General features: G+C 44.4%; 1 protein-coding gene across 1 annotated transcript; it reads left to right on the top strand.

Moving 5' to 3' along the window:
* Positions 1-1,413: 1,413 nt before the first annotated feature.
* Positions 1,414-19,311, top strand: LOC135472960 (annexin A13-like). The gene is made up of 9 exons (XM_064752709.1): positions 1,414-1,518; positions 5,197-5,272; positions 7,237-7,331; positions 8,405-8,518; positions 10,266-10,356; positions 11,119-11,267; positions 13,053-13,230; positions 18,184-18,296; positions 18,882-19,311. The coding sequence occupies exons 1-9, from the start codon at positions 1,513-1,515 to the stop codon at positions 18,999-19,001; spliced, it is 942 nt and encodes a 313-aa protein (XP_064608779.1). The 5' UTR covers positions 1,414-1,512; the 3' UTR covers positions 19,002-19,311.
* The last annotated feature ends 3,047 nt before the right edge of the window (positions 19,312-22,358 follow it).

The following is a 22,358-nucleotide window of genomic DNA, read 5'->3' as shown; positions in this document are numbered from 1 at the left end:
ACTTGTGATGTTGTAGTCACCATTTTGTTTGATTTATTTATTTGTTTGATTGGTGTTTTACGCCGTAGGCCTACTCAAGAACATTTGACATATACGAGTGAGTGAGTGCTTGGGGTTTAACGTCGTACTCAACAATTTTTCAGTCATATGACGACGAAGGAATCATTAGGGTGCATGTACGTGTAATGTGCCTCCTTGTAGCAGGACGGATTTCCACCGCTCTTTTATTTAGTGCTGCTTCACTGAGACGACTTACCGAAGGCAAGTAATCTGCCCCACCCGAGCCATTATACTGATACGGGTCAACCAGTCATTGCACTATCCCCTTGATGCTGAACGCCAAGCGAGGAAGTTAGAACTTCCTCTTTTAAAGTCTTAGGTGTGACTCGATCATGGATTGATCCTGGATCTACCGGTCCCGAAACGGACGCTCTACCAACTGTGCTATCCGGGCCGGTCGACTTATACGACAGCGGCCAGTATTATGGTGGGAGGAAACCGGGCAGAGCCCTGGGGAAACCTACGACCAACCGCAGGTTACTGGCAGACCTTCCCACTTCGGCGGGAGAGCCATTTTGTTTAAAGTAAACAGTCTAAATCTGTTATCTGTTATTTTAAAACATTGAAAGTGGCGAGGTACATAATCACTTAATTATTCAGAAACAACTTTCTTACTTTCTGAGCTGTTTCTGATCGGGTACCGGTATGTCTTCTTTGTCTTTGAGTTTCTTAGTGTTGCTGAGGTGTACCTAAGGTACATTATCTCATATTCCGAAACTGTTTGTAATTCCTGAGGTACATCTGATGTATGTCTATAGGCATATGGCTGAGGTGTTCCTGAGGTACAGCACACCTCAGATAATATAGATGATCTGTACGCCTAATCTATATCTCACCCTGAGATGTGCATGGAGTATACACCGTGTCCCCATATACACCTCATGTGTTCTGAGGTGTAGGCGTAGCCTACAACGGCCATGTCTGTACAGTCATGTCTGTAAAGGTTGTTCTATCTGCTTACTTCAAATGGAGACACATGCTGGGAGCTTTTTGACTGAATCTTTCCCAGCTGGTGGACAGTTGTTGTGGCTTTCTAGTAACTGCGTGAAATGTATGTCAAAAGTTTATACACTGAAGAGGGCATGCAGATATTAGCCTATGATACCTGGAGTGAATATAAAATTACTGTATTCAGGAAGTTAGAGTAATAAACTCTAAGACTTTAATTACACATGTAAACACGTGTTATAATAGCTGATGTTTCAATATTGGGGGGTTTGTTTTGATTTTATTTAAGTGTTAAAACCGGTGTACCGGTACATGAAAACTGTTTAGAATAGGGTCTAAATTTTTTGTAGCGTAATGGGGAAAATGAAGGATGTTTACGGCAGAGGCGTCTCTCTGGACTAGCGGATAGCACCGAAACAAGCCGAACGAAAGTGTCAGGTTGACCTACTTCCGTTCAGGTATTTTAACTCCGTCACTGCAACGTACCGATAGAACAGCCTCAGAATGCCGGTAAGTGTACAACAGTCTGGTGTTACCTCAGCATTGTTATCCTTAGAAAGACAACCCGAGTTGTAGGTATTTAGTACAGGCTATTACACTGACACATCAAGCGGACTGTATCCGTGTATATCGGTAGCCAGTGGAGAGGAACTAAGGACCTTAGTACCGATAAACCTTACACACATATAAGCCTAGAGCTAATCTTTGACGTATTCAGTAGACGTTCACGCGGCTTAGTAACCCAGTAGCGTGGAGAAATATTGACCATGCCTGCACTCCTGTCGACATGGGCCTGGCTGAGCATGAGGAATGGTTGCTAGTGATTCCTCACAGCCAGGCAGTAATGCGAATGTCATGGCTCGCTTACTGGACGTGGCGTTCGAGTGAGTGAGTGCTTGGGGTTTAACGTCATACCTGACAATTTTTCAGTCATATGACGACGAAGGAATCCTTAGAGTGCATGTGCCTCCTTGTTGCAGGAGGGATTTCCCCCGCTCTTTTATCTAGTGCTGCTTCACTGAGACGACTTAACGAAGGCAAGCGAGCAGCCCTGCCAGAGCCATTTATAGTGATACGGGTCAACCAGTCGTTGCACTATCCCCTTCATGCTGAACGCCAAACGAGGGGCGTGGCGTTCGAAACCACATGGGCCAAGTCAGTGTGTACATGTGTGCAGGTGTTTTGAACATCACGTCATAATGCAGATTAACTTGAAGATGTATATACGCGTACCCCGCTTGGTGTCCGTACAAAATGACTGGCTGGCGTCTGGTGTCCGTAGACTGTGACTGGTTGGGGGCCTAGTGTCCGTAGACCGTGACTGGTTGGGGCGTGGTGTCCGTAGACTGTGACTGGTGGGGGCTTGTGTCCTTAGACTGTGACTGGTGGCGGCCTGGTGTCGGTAGATTGTGACTGGTTGGGACCTGGTGTCCATAGACTGTTACGATAAAATTACGCAGCAATATAAATACGTGTATGTCGCCTTTAGCAGAAAATGGAAGTAATATCCAAGACGACGTTTAATCCAAACCAAGCGTAAACTAGAGCCCAAGAGCTGTGAAATGGGCCAATTGCTCTTTTTCTATTTTTATTTTTCTCTCTTATTTAACTAAGAGACCAGTTGTCTTCTAGTGAAATTCATTGTTCTTCTCCACCCATAAAGGATCTGTCAGTTCTTCTGTCTGTAATGGAGGACCTGGCCCCACCTCATTATGACATAACTTTAAAGAGAATGCACCATATTATGATATACTGTAAGATTGTAGACAATGTTGGACATTTTCTTTTCGTTACCATTTTTATTTGTTTGGTTAGATTGAGCATGGAAATTATTTGTGCCATTGCCATATGTGGTAACATATCAAGGCGACATATCGTAATACAAGACATGTTTTCGTCCTTACATTGTATAGTTGTATCTCAATGGCACAAATATGGCAAAGACACATAAAATAATGTGCAATCTGTCAACCTTTTTTTCGATCTTTCAGGATTATATCCAAATGTTTATCACAAACAACAAACGTAATTAACAGCTCATTCCACAATTTAACAGATAACTTCTTTAACGGACCATGAAAAACTTTGTATAATAAGATTATTGGCATTCACACAATTTGAACAGTAACCCAAGGGGTCAACCTGTGCTACAGATAATTTTCAGAAGTAGTGCGGTACTCCCTACTTTTCCTAGAGTTTGCATGGGCTGACGTTAATGGTAAAAATATCTGGAAATATACATGTACTTACTATCTAATATGAGTTTCGTAATAATTATGGCGGTAAAGTTACGATACAAAAGTGCCATATGGAGATAGGGTGTAGAAACAAACTAAAAACATTTCTCGGGGCCTCCGTGGCTCAGTCGGTTAAAGCGCTAGCGCAGCGTAATGACCCAGGAGTCTCTCACCAATGCGGTCGCTGTGAGTTCAAGTCCAGCTCATGCTGGCTTCCTCTCCGGCCGTATGTGAGAAGGTCTGTCAGCAACCTACGGATGGTCGTGGGTTTCCCCCGGGCTCTGCCCGGTTTCCACCCACCATAATGCTGGCCGCCGTCGTATAAGTGAAATATTCTTGAGTACGGCGTAAAACTCCAATCAAAAAAAAAAAACATTTCTCCTGAACTGAAACTGTTATAATGCTTCTCGTGAACTGAAACTGTTAAAATGCCTTTCGTGAACTGAAACTGTTGTAATGCTTCTCGTTAAATGAAGCTATTACAATACCTCTCGTGAACTAAAACTGTTTCCCTGCTTCTCGTGAATTGAAACTGTTACAATGCCTCTCGTGAAGTGAAACTGTTACGGTGCTTCTCTTGAAATGAAACTGTTATGATGCTTCTATTGAACTAAACTTACAATGCTTCTCGTGAACTGAAACTGTTACAATGCTTCTGGTGAACTGAAACTGTTACAAAGCTTCTCGTGAACTGAATGCCTCTCGTGAACTGAAACTGTTACAGTGCTTCTTTTGAACGGAAACTGTTACAATGCTTCTCGTGAAGTGAAACTCTTACAATGCTTCCTAAGAACTGAAACTTTTATTATGCTTCTCTTGAACTGAACCTATTATAATGCCTCTTAATATTTTAAAGTGTTTCTCGTGAACTGAAACTGTTACAATGCTTCTCTTGAACTAAAACTTACAGTGCTTCTCGTAAACTGAAACTGTTACAATGCTTCTCGTGAACTGAAACTGTTATAATGCCTCTCGTGAAATGAAACTTTTATTATGCTTCTCTTGAATTCAAACTATTATAATGCTTTTCCTGAATTGAACCTATGATAATGCTTTTAGTATGATGAACCTTTTATAATGCTTCTCTTGGTTTGAAACTGTTACAGTGCTTCTCGTGAACTTAACATTTTATAGTGTTTCTCATGAGCGGGAACTTTTATAATGTTTCTCATGAACTGAAGATGTTACTATGTCTCTGGTGGACTGAAACTTTTATAAGGCTTCTCATGAAATGAAACTTTTATAATGCTTTTCATGAACTGAACCTATTGCAGTGCTTCTCGTGAATTGAACCTGTGGTAATTCTTCCAGTGAAAGCAACTTGTTATAATGCTTCTCGTGAAATGAAATTGGTATAATGTTTCTAGTGAACTAAACTTGTTGTAATGCTTCTCGTGATCTGAAACTGTTATAATGCTTCTCGCGAACTGAAACTGTTACAGTTCTTCTCATGAACTAAAAGTGTTACAATACGTCTGGTGGAATGAAACTGTTATACTACTTCTCATGAACTGAAGCTTTTATAATAATAATCAAAACCTCTGAAAATGCTTCTCATAAATTGATCCTGTGATAATCCTTCTCGTGAACTAAGAGTACGACGTTAAACCCCAAGCACTCACTCACTCACTCTCGTGAACTAAAGCTGTTAGAATGCTTCTCAAGAACTGAACCTTTTATAATGCTTCTCGTGAACTGAAACTGTTATCATGCTTCTCGTGAACTGTTACACTGCTTCTCTTGAACTGAAACTGTTTTTATACTTGTCGTGAACTGAAACTCTTACAATGCTTCTTATGAACTGAACTTGTAATAATGGTTCTCATAACCTGAAACTGTTATAATGCTTCTCGTGAACTGAATCTATCGTAATGCTTCTCGTGACCTGAAACTGTTATCGTGCTTCTCGTGAACTAAACCTGTTACAACGCCTGAACCTATGTTACTATAGGGCACGATCAAAGCTGCCGCTTCGTTCAACGCGGATACTTCTGCCCAGCAATTGGACAAGGCTATACGAGGTTGGGGTAAGTGATACGGACACATGTCTCTTTGTTCAGACCAGAGATCAATAGTGCCTTTGTAGGCTGTATACACACAACTGGATAATAACCGCATATAAACATCAGCATACATATGCGAGGCACTTATCCCTGTCGACCTCGGTCGTGTATACCGAATTAACACTTGACAATACAACGACATGCATATATTGTACATGTAGTTGTCATGGCTGGGGTCTTCATGACGAATGAGTAAGGCAGACCTGGATATATGACATGTATAGGGCCTACCCTGTTGGTGTCACAACTGGTGTCCTGATTATGATCACTGAGGAAGTGATGGAAATCTCAAGCACTCTCAGGGACACGGTGGAGAGACCACATTGTATGCTGAAAGCTGCTTTAACCAGGAGTAATCACGCTGACATATACACTTATACAGGCTACGCTCTATACATGTCATACATCCAGGTCTGCCTGACTCATTCATCATGAAGACCCCAGCCAGGACAACTACATGTACGTTGTATGCATGTCAGTGCATTACCAAGTGACACGATACACATAATAAATCAAAAGAATCCACGATGGGCGTTGAACCGGGATCGCCTTTATGGGGATAATTAGCTTTTTATCATCCTGATAAGAGACATAGAGTAGCCTACGATTCTTTCCAGAGTGACTACCAGATATTGGTTAGTTATATTAGTTTTTGCAAACACACGTTTATAAAGGATGGTATGATCTGTTCACAGTGATGAAGATAATACATAGATGGGATTTCAAGCGATTTTTTTTTTCCTGCTCGACGTTCAGAGGCCAAAGTCAGCAGCGGTTGCCGTTTTAGTCCTTCATGTATAATATTCTGGCAGCCTCGCCTGAGGTAATAATTCATAAAAAATATGTAGGCCTACTTTTCAAACAAAGTAGTTCTTATTAATGAGCCACACCAATAACTTTCAGTATTTTAATTAGATAGGCAGTATTTAGATATCACTGAGATATCAGACGAAGCAGATCATATATAGGCCTCCTATACGGTATTGGGCTGTGGTACCGGCTGCACGGTATTGGGTTGTGGTACCGGCTATACGGTATTGGGCAGTGCTACCGGCTGCACGGTATTGGGCAGTGCTACCGGCTGCACGGTATTGGGCAGTGCTACCGGCTGCACGGTATTGGGCAGTGCTACCGGCTACACGGTACTGGGCAGTGATTACGATTATCATTACACTTCATGAACAGCCTGACGCTAGTCATCATTCATTCACCTTGATTTAATCTTATTCTGGAGAAATATCAACACTAACTGGGTGAGTGAGTGAGTGCTTGGGGTTTAACGTCGCACTCAACAATTTTTCAGTCATATGACGACGAAGGAATTAGTAGGATGCATGTACGTGTAATGTGCCTCCTTGTTGCAGGACGGATTTCCACCGCTCTTTTATTTAGTGCTGCCTCACTGAGACAACTTACCGAAGGCAAGTAAGCCGCCCCGCCCGAGCCATTATACTGATACGGGTCAAACAGTCGTTGCACTATCCCCTTGATGCTGAACGCCAAGCGAGGAAGTTTCAACTTCCTCTTTTAAAGTCTTAGGTGTGACTCGATCAAGGATTGATCCTGGATCTACCGGTCCCGAAGTGGACAACACTAACTGGAATATCCCCTTCTTCGGTTTTTAATCGGAATAAACGGGCCGAGCCACACTGGACAGGCGACAAATAGACATCCCCACCCATCCATCGAAATAGGTAGACCCACTGTTACAGCGACAAGCTCAACATCGCCTACATACAGCTCGCTGTCTTCAGGCTTTTTACAAAACACGACTTCGGTTTTTGCATTTTGTCATTTTGTCAATCAACATATCTAACTGTTGTCAGCTAAATGTGTCGGATGTACGTCTCTGAAGTGTATACATATAGCTGTGTGCGCAGATATTGGCTCATCCACTCATTTGTAAATAAAGCTACTATACGTTTCAGGTACGAACGAGTCTGTGATCATCAATCTGCTGACCAGTCACTGTAGCAAGCAGAGACTGGAAATCAAAGCCGCTTACCAGAAAAGCACAGGCAAGGTAATACGGTATATTGTATAGACAGTATTTAGGCAATAATGGCATGCAGGCAATATTGACATGCCGGCAATCCTTGCATGGAGACAATACAGACATAAAGGCAAAAATGGCATGCTGGCAATACTGGCATGCAAACATTGATGGCATGCTGGCACTAGTAGCATGCAGGCAATACTGGCATGCCGGCAATACTGGCACGCAGACAACGATGACATGCCGGCAATACTGGCACGCCGGCAATACTGGCATGCAGGCACTACTAGCATGCAGGCAGTACTAGCATGCAGGCAATACTGGCATGCCGGCATTATTGGCATGCAGACAGTAGTGGCATACAGACAATACTGGCATGCAGACAATACTGGCATACAGACAATACTGGCATACAGACAATACTGGCATGCAAACAGCACTGGCATGCAAACAGCAGTGGCATGCAGACAATGCTAGCATGCAGACAATGCTAGCATGCAGACAATACTGGCATGCAGACAATACTGGCATACAGACAATACTGGCATGCAGACAGCACTGGCATGCACACAATAATGGCATGCAGACAATACTGGCATGCAGACAGCACTGGCATGCACACAATACTGACATGCAGACAATACTGGCATGCTAATAGCCGGTCCCGTCATAAAGCCAAATTCAACGTATACGTCATTGTGGAACATTTCTGGTGATTCAAAGAAATTATCCATAAAATAAAGGGGTAATTTTGAGACCTAAGCCTCAAAAATGAAAAAGTGAAAAAATTTCATAATTTTCATTATTATTTTTAATCATATTCTTCGTTGTAGTGTTGTATTTTAATGAATCTTTTTAGCAGGATTGGGCAAAATAAGTACAGTGATGTTAATGGTAACTTTAGTAATCTTCACCTGTCCAGAAATATTCCAAATGGTTATTTAATGGACAGAAACATGAACCTAATACGAACGGACTAGGCTTACTGTTCAAGCAAGCTTACAATGGTCAGTGGTAGCCGGTAACACTCGAACTAGTCTCGATACCTTGAGTCAGGCACTACAGTTTATTATATCTAATTCCCTCGCCGTTTTTCTCAGAACCTGGAAGCTGACTTAAAAGCTGACCTTGGAGGGGATTTTGAGAAGGCGGTCTTGGCTATGTTCTTGTCCCCCGCGGAATATGACGCCCAAGAGCTGAACAGAGCTATGAAGGTATGCTGAAAAGATCTGAACAGGTTTATGAACACAAGCTGAACGGAGCTAAAAGGTAAGCAAAAAAGAGCCAAACAGAGCTGTGAAGGTAAGCTGACCAGAGGTGAACAGAGCTGTGAAGGTAAGCTGACCAGAGGTGAACAGAGCTGTGAAAGTAAGTTGAACAGGGGTGAACAGAGCTATGAAGGTGAACTGACCAGAGGTGAACAGACCTGTGAAGAGAAGCTGAACAGAGGTGAAGAGAGCTATGAAGGTAAGTTGAACAGAGCTGTGAAAATAAGCTGAACAGTGGTGAACAGAGCTATAAAAGTAAGCTGAACAGAGGTGAAGAGAGCTATGAAGGTAAGCTGAACAGAGATGAAGAGATCTATGAATGTGAGCTGAATAGAGGTGAACAGAGCTATGAAAGTAAGCTGAACAGAGGTGAACAGAGCTATGTAGGTAAGCTGACCAGAGGTGAACAGAGCTATGAAAGTAAGGTGAAAAGAGGTGAACAGAGCTGTGAAAGTAAGGTGAACACAGATCAGAGCTAAGAAGGTAGGCTGAACAGAGGTGAAAAGAGATATGAAAGTAAGCTGAACAGAGGTGAACGGAGCTGTGAATGTAAGTTGAACAGATGTGAACAGAGCTATGTTGGTAAGTTGACCAGAGGTGAACAGAGCTGTAAAGGTAAGCTAACCAGAGGTGAACAGAGCTATGAAAGTAAGCTTAACAGAGGTGAACAGAGCTATGAAAGTAAGCTGAACACAGGTGAACTGAGCTATGTAGGTAAGCTGACCAGAGGTGAACAGAGCTATGAAGGTAAGGTGAACAGAGCTATAAAAGTAAGCTGAACAGAGATCAGAGTTAAGAAGGTAAGCTCAACAGAGGTGAAAAGAAATATGAAAGTAAGCTGGACAGAGGTGAACAGAACCATGAAGGTAAGCTGAACAGAGGTGAACAGAGCTATGATGGTAAGTTGAACAGAGAACAGAGCTAAGAAGGTAGGCTGAACAGAGGTGAACAGAGATATGAAAGTAAGCTGAACAGAGGTGAACAGAACCATGAAGGTAAGCTGAACAGAGGTGAACAGAGCTATGATGGTAAGTTGAACAGAGAAGAGAGCTAAGAAGGTAGGCTGAACAGAGGTGAACAGAGATATGAAAGTAAGCTGAGCAGAGGTGAACAGAGGTAAGTTAAACAGAAGTGAACAGAGCTGTGAAAGTAAGTTGAGCAGAGGTGAACAGAGATATGAAAGTAAGCTGAACAGAGGTGAACAGAGGTAAGTTAAACAGAAGTGAACAGAGCTGTGAAAGTAAGTTGAGCAGAGGTGAACAGAGATATGAAAGTAAGCTGAACAGAGGTGAACAGAGGTAAGTTAAACAGAAGTGAACAGAGCTGTGAAAGTAAGCTGAACAGAGGTGAAAAGAGCTATGATGGTAAGTTGAACTGAGGTGAACAGAACTGTGACGAGAAGCTGATCAGAGCTGTGAAGAGAAGCTGAACGGAGCTGCAAAGAGAAGCTGACCAAAGGTGAACAGACCTGTGATGGTAAGTTGAACATGTGTTAAAGATGTTTACGCATGCACATGTTGTTAGAATGAATTGTTCAGATGAATCACTTTGTTAGGAATATTCGTGCAGTGAAACCTATTATATACAACTGTCTAGATCTAGGTACATGGAGTTTAAGCCACGCCTCTTCGCCACATACGTTATAAATCGGTTGACTATTATAGGTGTGCACATATTTCTTTTTTACCTTCAGAGGTTAGGAACAAAGGAGAGAATATTAGTAGAGATTCTGGGGACGAGAAAGAACGCAGAAATTGCAGCTATAAAGGCAGCTTACAAGGCAGGTGAGAAAATGGCGAAGATCCACCTCGATGATGATGAATAATCAAAGCTGAAACGGTTTACTTGACCTGCCCCGATGGTTCGGCCGGAAGAGCGCCCGCTTTAAGGACGGTAGATCAAGGGTTAATCCTGGGCTGGGTCATACCTGTAGAATCATCGCTTGGCGTTCAAGTGGATAGTGCAACAGCTGGTAAATCCATATCAGTATAATTGCTCGGGTGGGGCACCTGACTTGCCTTCTGTAAGTCATCTCAGCGAAGCTCTTAAGTACGGCATAAAACACCAATCAGATCAAATCAAATCTCAGTGAAGCAGCATTAGATAAAAGAGCGTGGAAATCCATCCTGCAACAAGCAGGCACATTGCACGTAGATCCAACTTCCCTGTAAGCTGAATGTCTTTTGTATCATACGCATGTAAACATCTACAGACTTAATAATAATGACAGCATGATTATTATTATTGTCATTCTCATAGTCACACCCATTCAGGTATATAGAGTAGAAATGTTTTCATGCACACTGGTAACGGTGGAAGCTGAAGACACATTTCATCACCGTGATGTTGTACTCAAAGTTTTAGATTTCACATGGATAATATCTGAATATCTGAGAATAATATCTGTGTATGACGATGTTAATCTACTTTATTTTGGTCGAGATCAGTTTTTGAACGTATCACCTCACTTGAACATTATATAGTTTTATGGTTTGCTCAGTCATGCGAGCCCAAAGGCTAACCTTCAACCTTTCTCCTTTGCCTAGCCTATTCAGTGGAGCTGGAGGCTGACATCAGATCAGAGACGAGTGGAGATTTCCGGGAGCTTCTCCTAACACTCTGCACTGGTTCTCGGGAAGAGACAAAAACTGCCGATGCTCCACGTGCGGACGCCGATGCTAGGCGGTTATATAGCGTTAGTGTATACTTTGTCCCTTAGATAATGCAACTATTTTACACAGAGCATTCTGTAACCATATTTTAGCATGTTGACTGTCATTACGGTAATGGTTCATGTGTGGAGAAAATAATAACTTCAGTCTTAAGTTTCCATCTAGTCTTAAGCTTAGGCCTGTATCTAGCCTGAAGCTTGTATCTAGCTTTAAGCCTATATCTATAGCCTTAAGCTTACATGTAGTCTCACGCTTACAGCACCGTCTTTATTTATCGCATCCCAAGATTCCCGTTCAATTTTGATCAGGCCTCCTTGATCCCCGAATGTGGTTATTTATGTCATCCCATACAGTTTTGATGGGAACGCCATTATCCCCGTATGTGGTTATTTATGTCATCCCATACAGTTTTGATGGGAACGCCATTATCCCCGTATGTGGTTATTTATTTCATCCCATACAATTTTGATGGGAACGCCATGATCCCCGTATGTAGCTATTTATGTCATCCCATACCGTTTTGATGGGAACGCCATTATCCCCGTATGTGGTTATTTATGTCATCCCATACCGTTTTGATGGGAACGCCATTATCCCCGTATGTGGTTATTTATTTCATCCCATACAGTTTTGATGGGAACGCCATGATCCCCGAATGTGGTTATTTATGTCATCCCATACAGTTTTGATCAGAACACGATGATCCCCGTATGTGGCTATTTATGTCATCCCATACAATTTTGATGGGAACGCCATGATCCCCGTATGTAGCTATTTATGTCATCCCATACCGTTTTGATGGGAACGCCATTATCCCCGTATGTGGTTATTTATTTCATCCCATACAGTTTTGATGGGAACGCCATGATCCCCGTATGTGGCTATTTATGTCATCCCATACAATTTTGATGGGAACGCCATGATCCCCGTATGTAGCTATTTATGTCATCCCATACCGTTTTGATGGGAACGCCATTATCCCCGTATGTGGTTATTTATTTCATCCCATACAGTTTTGATGGGAACGCCATGATCCCCGTATGTGGTTATTTATGTCATCCCATACAGTTTTGATGGGAACGCCATGATCCCCGTATGTGGCTATTTATGTCATCCCATACAGTTTTGATGGGAACGCCATGATCCCCGTATGTGGTTATTTATGTCATCCCATACCGTTTTGATGGGAACGCCATGATCCCCGTATGTGGTTATTTATTTCATCCCATACCGTTTTGATGGGAACGCCATGATCCGTGTATATATACCTGTATGTAGTTACTTATCTCATCCCACCGAGTTCTGATTTGGGGCCTCTGTATGTATGTGTGGTTACCTGTATCACCCCATACAGTTCTGATCAGGCCGCCTTCATCCCTGTATGCATGTATATGTGGTTACTTATCTCATCCCATGCAGTTCTGAACCGGCCCCGATGGCTCAGCTGGTAGGGTGTCCACTTCGGGGGCAGTAGATCCAGGGTCAAATATTTAAGATCTTAAAGAGGAAGTTGTAGCTTCCTCACTTGGCGTTCACCAGTTTAAGGGATAGCGACACGGCTGGTTGACTAGTATCAGTATAATTGCTCGGGTATGGCCGCTTACGTGCATTCGGTAAGTCGTCTCAGCGAAGAAGCACTAGATAAAAGGAGGGTGAACACCCGCCCTGCAACAAGGGGGTGCATTACAGGCACTATAAGGACTCCTTCGTCATCATATGGCTGAAAATTGTGAAGTACGACATTAAACCCTAATCACTTGATCCTTGTATGCGTGTCTCTGTAGTTATTTCTAATTCTCTATGTGTAGGCTGGAGAAAAACGATTGGGTACGGACGAGACAGTGTTCACAGACATTCTCTGTCATCGGAGCTTTCATCAGCTGAAGGCGACCATCGAAGCTTACAAGAGAGTGGCTGGTCATGAGATCGAGCAAGCCATCGAATCGGAAACAAGCGGCGATCTCAAGGAAGCTTACCTGGACATAGGTGAGCTCGCTTACCGAAGCACAAACGTGTGGTGTAGTGGGGTTTGGGTGGGGGGTGGGGGCATTGGGTAAGCTCACTTACATCAGTACAAGTCTGTGTAAGAGGAACATCGTGTGACCTCGATGACCTTAGCAGATATCTGTGGTGTAAACGGAACATTGGGTGACATCGCTTACATCAGAACAAATTTGTGATGTACGGGAACATTGGGTGAGATCGCTTACCAGGTCACAAATCTGTAGTGTAGGGGAACATTGGGTGAGATCGCTTACCTGGTCACAAATCTGTAGTGTAGGGGAACATCGGATGAGATCGCTTACCTGGTCACAAATCTGTAGTGTAGGGGAACATTGGGTGAGATCGCTTACCAGGTCACAAATCTGTAGTGTAGGGGAACATTGGATGAGATCGCTTACCAGGTCATAAATCTGTGGTGTAGGGGAACATTGGATGAGATCGCTTACCAGGTCACAAATCTGTAGTGTAGGGGAACATCGGATGAGCTCGCTTACCAGGTCACAAATCTGTGGTGTATGGGGAAGATTCAGTGAGATCGCTTACATGAGAACAGATCTCTGGTGGAGGTGGGGGAGATCACTCACCTGATCAGAAATCTGTTCTGTAAGGGGGAACATTGGGTGAGATCGCTTACCTGATCAGAAATCTGTAGTGTAGGGGAATATTGGATGAGATCGCTTACCTGGTCACAAATCTGTAGTGTAGGGGAACATTGGATGAGCTCGCTTACCTGGTCATAAATCTGTGGTGTATGGGGAAGATTCAGTGAGATCGCTTACATGAGAACAGATCTCTGGTGGAGGTGGGGGAGATCACTCACCTGATCAGAAATCTGTTCTGTAAGGGGGAACATTGGGTGAGATCGCTTACCTGATCAGAAATCTGTAGTGTAGGGGAATATTGGATGAGATCGCTTACCTGGTCACAAATCTGTAGTGTAGGGGAACATTGGATGAGCTCGCTTACCTGGTCATAAATCTGTGGTGTATGGGGAAGATTCAGTGAGATCGCTTACATGAGAACAGATCTCTGGTGGAGGTGGGGGAGATCACTCACCTGATCAGAAATCTGTTCTGTAAGGGGGAACATTGGGTGAGATCGCTTACCAGGTCACAAATCTGTAGTGTAGGGGAACATTGGATGAGATCGCTTACCAGGTCATAAATCTGTGGTGTAGGGGAACATTGGATGAGATCGCTTACCAGGTCACAAATCTGTAGTGTAGGGGAACATCGGATGAGCTCGCTTACCAGGTCACAAATCTGTGGTGTATGGGGAAGATTCAGTGAGATCGCTTACATGAGAACAGATCTCTGGTGGAGGTGGGGGAGATCACTCACCTGATCAGAAATCTGTTCTGTAAGGGGGAACATTGGGTGAGATCGCTTACCTGATCAGAAATCTGTAGTGTAGGAGAACATGGGGTGAGATCGTTTACCTGATCACAAATCTGTGGTGCAGAGGGAACATCGGGTAAGATCGCTCACTTGAGCAAAATTTTGATGTGTAGGGGAACATCGGGTGAGATCGCTTACCTGATCACAAATCTTTGGTATAGGGGGACAACGGGTGAGATCGCTTACCTGGTCATAAATCTATGGTGTAGGGGGACAACGGGTGAGATCGCTTACCTGGTCTTAAATCTGTGGTGTGGGGGGAACATTGGGTGAGATCGCTGACCTGATCAGAAATCTGTGGTGTAGGGGGAACATCGGTTGAGATCGCTTACCTGATCACAAATCCGTAGTGCAGGGGGAATATCTGGTGAGATTGCTTATCTGATCAGAAATCTGTGGAGTAGGGTGAACATGGGGTGAGATCGCTTACCAGGTCACAAATCTGTGGTGAAGGGGGACAGCGGGTGAGATCGCTTACCTGATCAGAAATCTGTGGTGTAGGGGGAACATGGGGTGAGATCGTTTACCTGATCGCAAATCTGTGGTGCAGAGGGAACATCGGGTAAGATCGCTTACTTGAGCAAAAATTTGATGTGTAGGAGAACATCGGGTGAGATCACTTACCTTATCACAAATCTGTGGTATAGGGGGACATCGGGTGAGATCGCTTACCTGGTCATAAATCTGTGGTGTATGGGGAGCATCGGGCGTGATCGCTGACCTGATCATAAATCTATGGTGTAGGGGGACAATGGGTGAGATCGCTTACCTGGTCATAAATCTGTGGTGTGGGGGGAAGATCGGGTGAGATCGCTCACCTGATCAGAAATCTGTGTTGTAGGGGAAACATCGGGTGAGATCGCTTATCTGATCACAAAACTGTGGTGCAGAGGGAACATCTGGTGAGATTGCTTACTTGAGGAAAAATTTGACGTGTATGGGGAACATCGGGTGAGATCGCCTACCTGATCAGAAATCTGTGGTGTGTGGGGAACATCGGTTGAGATCGCTGACCTGATCAGAAATCTGTGGTGTAGGGGGAACAACGGTTGAGATCGCTTACCTGATCAGAAATCTGTGGTGTAGGGTTAACATCGAGTGAGATCGCTGACATGATCAGAAATCTGTGGTGTAGGGGTAACATCGGGTGAGATCACTCACCTGATCACAAATCTGTGGTGTATGGGGAACATCGGTTGAGATCGCTTACCAGGTCACAGATCTGTGGTGAAGGGGGAACATCGGGTGAGATCGCTTACGTGATTAGAAATCTGTGGTGTAGGGGTAACATGGGGTGAGATCGCTTACCTGATCACAAATCTGTGGTGAAGGGTGAACATGGGGTGAGATCGCTTACCAGGTCACAGATCTGTGGTGAAGGGGGAACATCGGGTGAGATCGCTTACCTGATCACAAATCCGTAGTGTAGGGTGAACATCAGGTGAGATTGCTTATCTGATCAGAAATCTGTGGAGTAGGGGGAACATGGGGTGAGATCGCTTACCAGGTCACAAATCTGTGGTGTAGGGGGACAACGGGTGAGATCGCTTACCTGATCAGAAATCTGTGGTGTAGGGGGAACATGGGGTGAGATCGTTTACCTGATCGCAAATCTGTGGTGCAGAGGGAACATCGGGTAAGATCGCTTACTTGAGCAAAAATTTGATGTGTAGGAGAACATCGGGTGAGATCACTTACCTGATCACAAATCTGTGGTATAGGGGGACAACGGGCGAGATCGCTTACCTGGTCATAAATCTGTGGTGTATGGGGAACATCGGGCGTGATCGCTGACCTGATCATAAATCTATGGTGTAGGGGGACAATGGGTGAGATCGCTTACCTGGTCATAAATCTGTGGTGTGGGGGGAACATCGGGTGAGATCGCTCACCTGATCAGAAATCTGTGTTGTAGGGGAAACATCGGGTGAGATCGCTTATCTGATCACAAATCTGTGGTGCAGAGGGAACATCTGGTGAGATCGCTTACTTGAGCAAAAATTTGACGTGTATGGGGAACATCGGGTGAGATCGCCTACCTGATCAGAAATCTGTGGTGTATGGGGAACATCGGTTGAGATCGCTTACCTGATCGCAAATCTGTGGTGTAGGGGGAACATCGGTTGAGATCGCTTACCTGATCAGAAATCTGTGGAGTAGGGGTAACATCGGGTGAGATCGCTTACCTGATCACAAATCTGTGGTGAAGGGTGAACATCGGGTGAGATCGCTTACCAGGTCACAGATCTGTGGTGAAGGGGGAACATCGGGTGAGATCGCTTACCTGATCAGAAATCTGTGGTGTAGGGGGACAACGGGTAAGATCGCTTACGTGATCAGAAATCTGTTGAGTAGGGGGAACATCGATTGAGATCGCTTACCTGATCAGAAATCTGTGGTGTAGGGGTAACATCGAGTGATGTCGCTGACATGATCAGAAATCTGTGGAGTAGGGGGAACATGGGGTGAGATCGCTTACCTGATCAGAAATCTGTGGAGTAGGGGTAACATCGGGTGAGATCGCTTACCTGATTACAAATCTGTGGTGTGTGGGGAACATCGGTTGAGATCGCTTACCTGATCACAAATCTGTGGTGTAGGGGGAACATCGGTTGAGATCGCTTACCTGATCAGAAATCTGTGGTGTAGGGGTAACATGGGGTGAGATCGCTTACCTGATCACAAATCTGTGGTGAAGGGTGAACATGGGGTGAGATCGCTTACCAGGTCACAGATCTGTGGTGAAGGGGGAACATCGGGTGAGATCGCTTACCTGATCAGAAATCTGTGGTGTAGGGGGACAACGGGTAAGATCGCTTACCTGATCAGAAATCTGTTGAGTAGGGGGAACATCGATTGAGATCGCTTACCTGATCAGAAATCTGTGGTGTAGGGGTAACATCGAGTGATGTCGCTGACATGATCAGAAATCTGTGGAGTAGGGGGAACATGGGGTGAGATCGCTTACCTGATCAGAAATCTGTGGAGTAGGGGTAACATCGGGTGAGATCGCTTACCTGATTACAAATCTGTGGTGTGTGGGGAACATCGGTTGAGATCGCTTACCTGATCACAAATCTGTGGTGTAGGGGGAACATCGGTTGAGATCGCTTACCTGATCAGAAATCTGTGGTGTAGGGGTAACATGGGGTGAGATCGCTTACCTGATCACAAATCTGTGGTGAAGGGTGAACATGGGGTGAGATCGCTTACCTGGTCACAAATCTGTAGTGTAGGGGAACATTGGGTGAGATCGCTTACCAGGTCACAAATCTGTAGTGTAGGGGAACATTGGATGAGATCGCTTACCTGATCACAAATCTGTGGTGTAGGGGGAACATCGGTTGAGATCGCTTACCTGACCAGAAATCTGTGGTGTAGGGGTAACATCGGGTGAGATCGCTTACCTGATCACAAGTCTGTGGTGTAGGTGGATTATGGGTGAGCTCAATTTAAATCTTCACATTAACCTTTGATATTTGCTGTCTCTTCTAAACCAAAATTCAGAGTTGATGTTTGCTTGTGGTCTTGGTTACAGTCAAAATAGGTCGAAACTCTGGACAGTACTTCGCAGAGCGGTTACACAAGTGTATGGCTGGCCCGGGAACACGTGACCAAGACCTTATGAGGATCCTCGTTACACGTAGTGAGGTAAAGTTTCGTCCGATTGGTTCGTCATTCATGGGACAGGCCGTGACCTTGATGTCGGTACGGAATTGTCAGTTTAAATCGTAATTTAACCCTAACTTGCCTGCACCCTCCTCACATTTGGGACATTTCCCATCCGGTGCAACTGATCATCAAACCACATTAGAACATCAGGCATCGTTATCAACTGCGATACGTATTGCAAAGGTGAAAGATGAAAGGTCACATGAAGTCCGTGTTGGAGCCAACCAACTATATATCATTCTTCAGCTTCAGACCGAAAACCAGAAAAAAAATTCCGTCCAAAATATCCTTGCCGTTGTATGTGTTGACCTGACCTGATCTGATACCTCCCATGACACTCCTACTGGCATCCGGTCACTCTCATTTATGTTAAAGGGTAATGTTGCTGCAATAGTTTCGTGCTATCGTGAAGGTACATGTTTACAAATATCATTGGTTTTCTTCTTGTGGACTGAACATCTGGAGTTACTACGCCTCGATTACTGTATCGGGATGAACATGTCGTCACTGGAATTGACATGTTGGATAGGTGTATAAAACGTGGTAATCTATTTTCTGTTATAGGTTGACATGGAAGAAATCAGACTGGCTTACAAAGGCACGTATTCTGTGACGTTAGCAGACGCCATTAGAGGTGATACAAGCGGAGACTACAAAAGCCTGCTGATTGCAATTCTGGGATAAATACTCATTGGTCTCTTTCACAGTCATACACAGTGTTTAGTTGGTGGAAGATTCATGGAGTTTTGACCCTATTGTCTCATGACAGTCTGACAATGCTTTGTTTTAATGTCATTATGCTTTAATCTTTGTGTCCCTACGCCTGTTAGGCCTTGAGTTAGTCAGTTTGAAGGCAATCGCACACTTTTAATAAATTGGGTGTACCTACTTCATGTATATAAAGTTCCAAAATGCAGGTTCATACTTGAACAGCTTTAACACAATATGATACACACTTTCTGATCATGAAGAAAATAAATAGAGTTAAACTGCCTGTCCTCGCTGCCTCCAATACGGCGTCTACAGCGCTCGTACTATACGATGGTTTGGGTTCCCCCGCCTCCTGTGTTCTCTGGAACTTTGTGGCAATAAGGCGTCCACAGTGCTCGTACTAAGGACCGTTTGGGTCTTCCTGCCTCCTATCTTCCCGGGAGGTGGCAAAAACCTTGGTGGCAATAAGAGGTCCACAGCTCTCGTACAGCGCTGTAGGGCCGTTTGAGTTTCCCTGCCCCCTATCATCCCTGCCTCCTATCTTCCCTGCCTCCTATCTTCCCGGAGCCTTGGTGACAATAAGTAAGTTTCCCTGCATCCTATATTCTGTGGGACTGTGGGACTCTGTAGCAATAATCCGTCCGCAGTGGTCGTGCTATAGAACGCCGTGGGTTTTCTCGTGCCGTGGTAGCAATAATCGGTCCACAACGTTCGTAGTGTAGGAGGTTTGAGTTTCCCTGCCTCATTTGCTCTCTGGACTTCGTGGTAATAAGCGGTATACAGCGCTCCTATTATAGGACCACTTGAGTTTCTCCATGCCTTGGTGTCAATAAGCGGTCCACAGCCCTCGTACTATAGTACTTTTTGGGTTTCCCTGCCTCTTATCTTCCCTGGGCCTTGGTTGCAATAAGCGGTCCACAGCCCTCGTACTATAGGACTTTTTGGGTTTCCCTGCCTCTTGTCTTCCCTGGGCCTTGGTGGCAATAAACAGTCCACAGCGCTCGTACTATAGGACGGTTTGAATTTCCCTGCCTCCTATCTTCACGGGGCCTTGGTGGCAATAAACGGTCCCATAGTGCTCGTAATATGGGATCGCTTGGGTTTTCTCGATCTACAAGGTTTCCTGGGCCTTCATGGCAATAACTGTAAAAAATAATGTTTTTTTTCCCTCATGGTTGCTCTGAAAGAAGCAATCGAATTTTGTTTCGATTCCCAGCTTGGATGTCTCGCGGTTAGACAAAGCGGTATACTTTTTATCAGCCAAGTGTCGTTAAATATGAATTGGAAGGATAAATCTAGCGTAATCATGTTACTAATTCATGTTAGCTACGTTGGGGTCTCCGAAAGCGCCCCCAGTAAACTGCTCCACCGATAGGCAGCTCCGCCAATAGGCAGCTCCGCCAATAGACAACTCAGCCAAAAGACACCTCCGCCAATAGACATCTCCGCTAACAGACAACGCGCATGTGTCTGCTTCCAGGCTGCCGACAGGAAGCTAGCTCCTTTGCCCTTTGCCGTTATGGTAAGACGGACAGCGAGACAACCGTCACGTGGTGCGAGATAAATCCATCGTTCACTTGTTTCCTTGCAATGATACATGCATGGGTGAACACGTACAGTCAGTACTACCAGACATGAGTGTACTTTGTTTTGTATCAAGTACGAGCAATGCGCCCGTCGAAAAGTTGTCGTGCAGTTCGTATATAGCATTAAGTAAAAATGTTTTATTGTTCAACCTTGAGTTTGTGTGACAAAGACAATAACCATATAGCTGTTCCCCAGTCCAGTCACCTATTTACTAGGGAACACTTCATTTTACATTTTTAGGCAAGAGAGAATGGATCAGAGTGGCTGTGATGTTCCCGTGAATCTCAGTCGCTTCCAATCTCGTAACACACTATTTATTAGCGAACGTCAGCACTAGGGTGGATCATGGATTAAGGGTGCAGCTTGTGTATGTGTGGGATGGCGGGGGGGGGGGGGGGGGGGGCGAGGTTCACCTCTTGGGTAGAAGGCATGATACATGTACTGCGTCGAATGAACTGTATTCAGCAAAAGGGTAAAGCCCAAGTACTGACTGAAAGTTAGCAAAAGGGTAAAGCCCTGGTTCCAGGTGGCAGTAAGTAAAATAGTAAAACCCAAGTTCTGTTTGGAAGTTAGCAAACTGGCAAAGCACAAGTATTGGTTGGCATTCAGCAAAAGGGTAAGCTACTAGAACTGGTTCATATTCAGCAAGGGGCAAACCTAAGTAATGGTTGGGATTAAGCAGAAGGGAAAATCACAATGGTTGGCACGCGGGAAAAGAGTAAAGCTCAAGTACTGGTTGGTACTGAGCGAAAGGGTGAAACAAATATTGGTTTGTGCTCAGCAACAGGGGTAAACCCAAGCAATCGTTGGCAGATAGCAAAAAGGCAAAGCCAAAGTACTGATTGACAGTCAGCAAATGGGCAAAGCCCACGTACTGGTTGGCATCTAACAAAAATCTCAAGTTTGGGTATTGGTAGGCAGCCAAAAGGTAAAGTCAAAGTACTGGTTAGAAGAAAGTAAATGGGTGAACCCCAAGTTCTGGTTCTCACTCAGGAAAAAGACAAAACCAAAGTATGGGGTGGCACTCACAAACGGCTAAAGACCAAGTATTGGTTGACGCTCAGGAAAAGGGCAAAACCAAAGTACTGATTGACAGTTAGTGAAAGCGTAAAGCCCAAATATGGGTGGCAAATGGTAAAGCCCAAGAGTTGGTTGTCAGTTAGCAAATGGATAAAGCTGTAGTACCGATGCTTGCAGATAGCAAAATGGTAAAATCTAGTTCTTTAAACTCAGCAGAAGGGTAAAGCTAAAGAACTAGTTGACAGTTAGCAAAAAAAAGGGGTAAAGCCCAAGTACTGGTTGGCAGTAAGCAAAAGGATAAATCCCAAGTACAGATAGGCACTCGGCAAAAGGGTAAAGCCCAAGTACTGGTTGGCACTAAACAAAAAGGGTAAAGCCCAAGAACTGGTTGGCACTAAACAAGAAGGTGAAGCCCAAGTACTGGTTGGCACTAAGCAAAATGGTGAAGCCCAATTACTGGTTGGCACTCAGGAAAAGGGTAAATCTCACGTACTGGTTGGCTCTCGGCAAAAGGGTAAAAGTCCAAGCACTGCTTGGAACTAAGCAAAATAGTAAAGGCCAAGTACCAGTTGGCACTTAGCAAAAGTTTGAAGCCCAAGTTCTGGTTGGCACTAAGCAAAAAGCTAAAATTATAAAGCTAAAGGGTAAAGTCCAAGTAGAGTTTAGCATTCAGCAAAAGGTTAAAGCTCAAGTGTTGGTTGACACTCGGCAAAAGGGTAAAGC

The sequence above is a fragment of the Liolophura sinensis genome, chromosome 1 (genome assembly GCF_032854445.1).
Source record: "Liolophura sinensis isolate JHLJ2023 chromosome 1, CUHK_Ljap_v2, whole genome shotgun sequence".
In the NCBI taxonomy this organism is placed as follows: Eukaryota; Metazoa; Mollusca; class Polyplacophora; order Chitonida; family Chitonidae; genus Liolophura; species Liolophura sinensis.
The sequence above is the reverse complement of the archived record's forward strand: the minus strand, read 5'-3'. Positions and strand labels throughout refer to the sequence as shown.

What these genes read in the sequence shown, in the direction of transcription:
- LOC135472960 (XM_064752709.1), top strand. An exon ending in AGCTGAACAGAGCTATGAAG is followed by an intron (nt 8,519 to 10,265) that starts GTATGCTGAAAA and finishes TTTTACCTTCAG; the next exon opens with AGGTTAGGAACAAAGGAGAG. An exon ending in ATGCTAGGCGGTTATATAGC is followed by an intron (nt 11,268 to 13,052) that starts GTTAGTGTATAC and finishes CTCTATGTGTAG; the next exon opens with GCTGGAGAAAAACGATTGGG.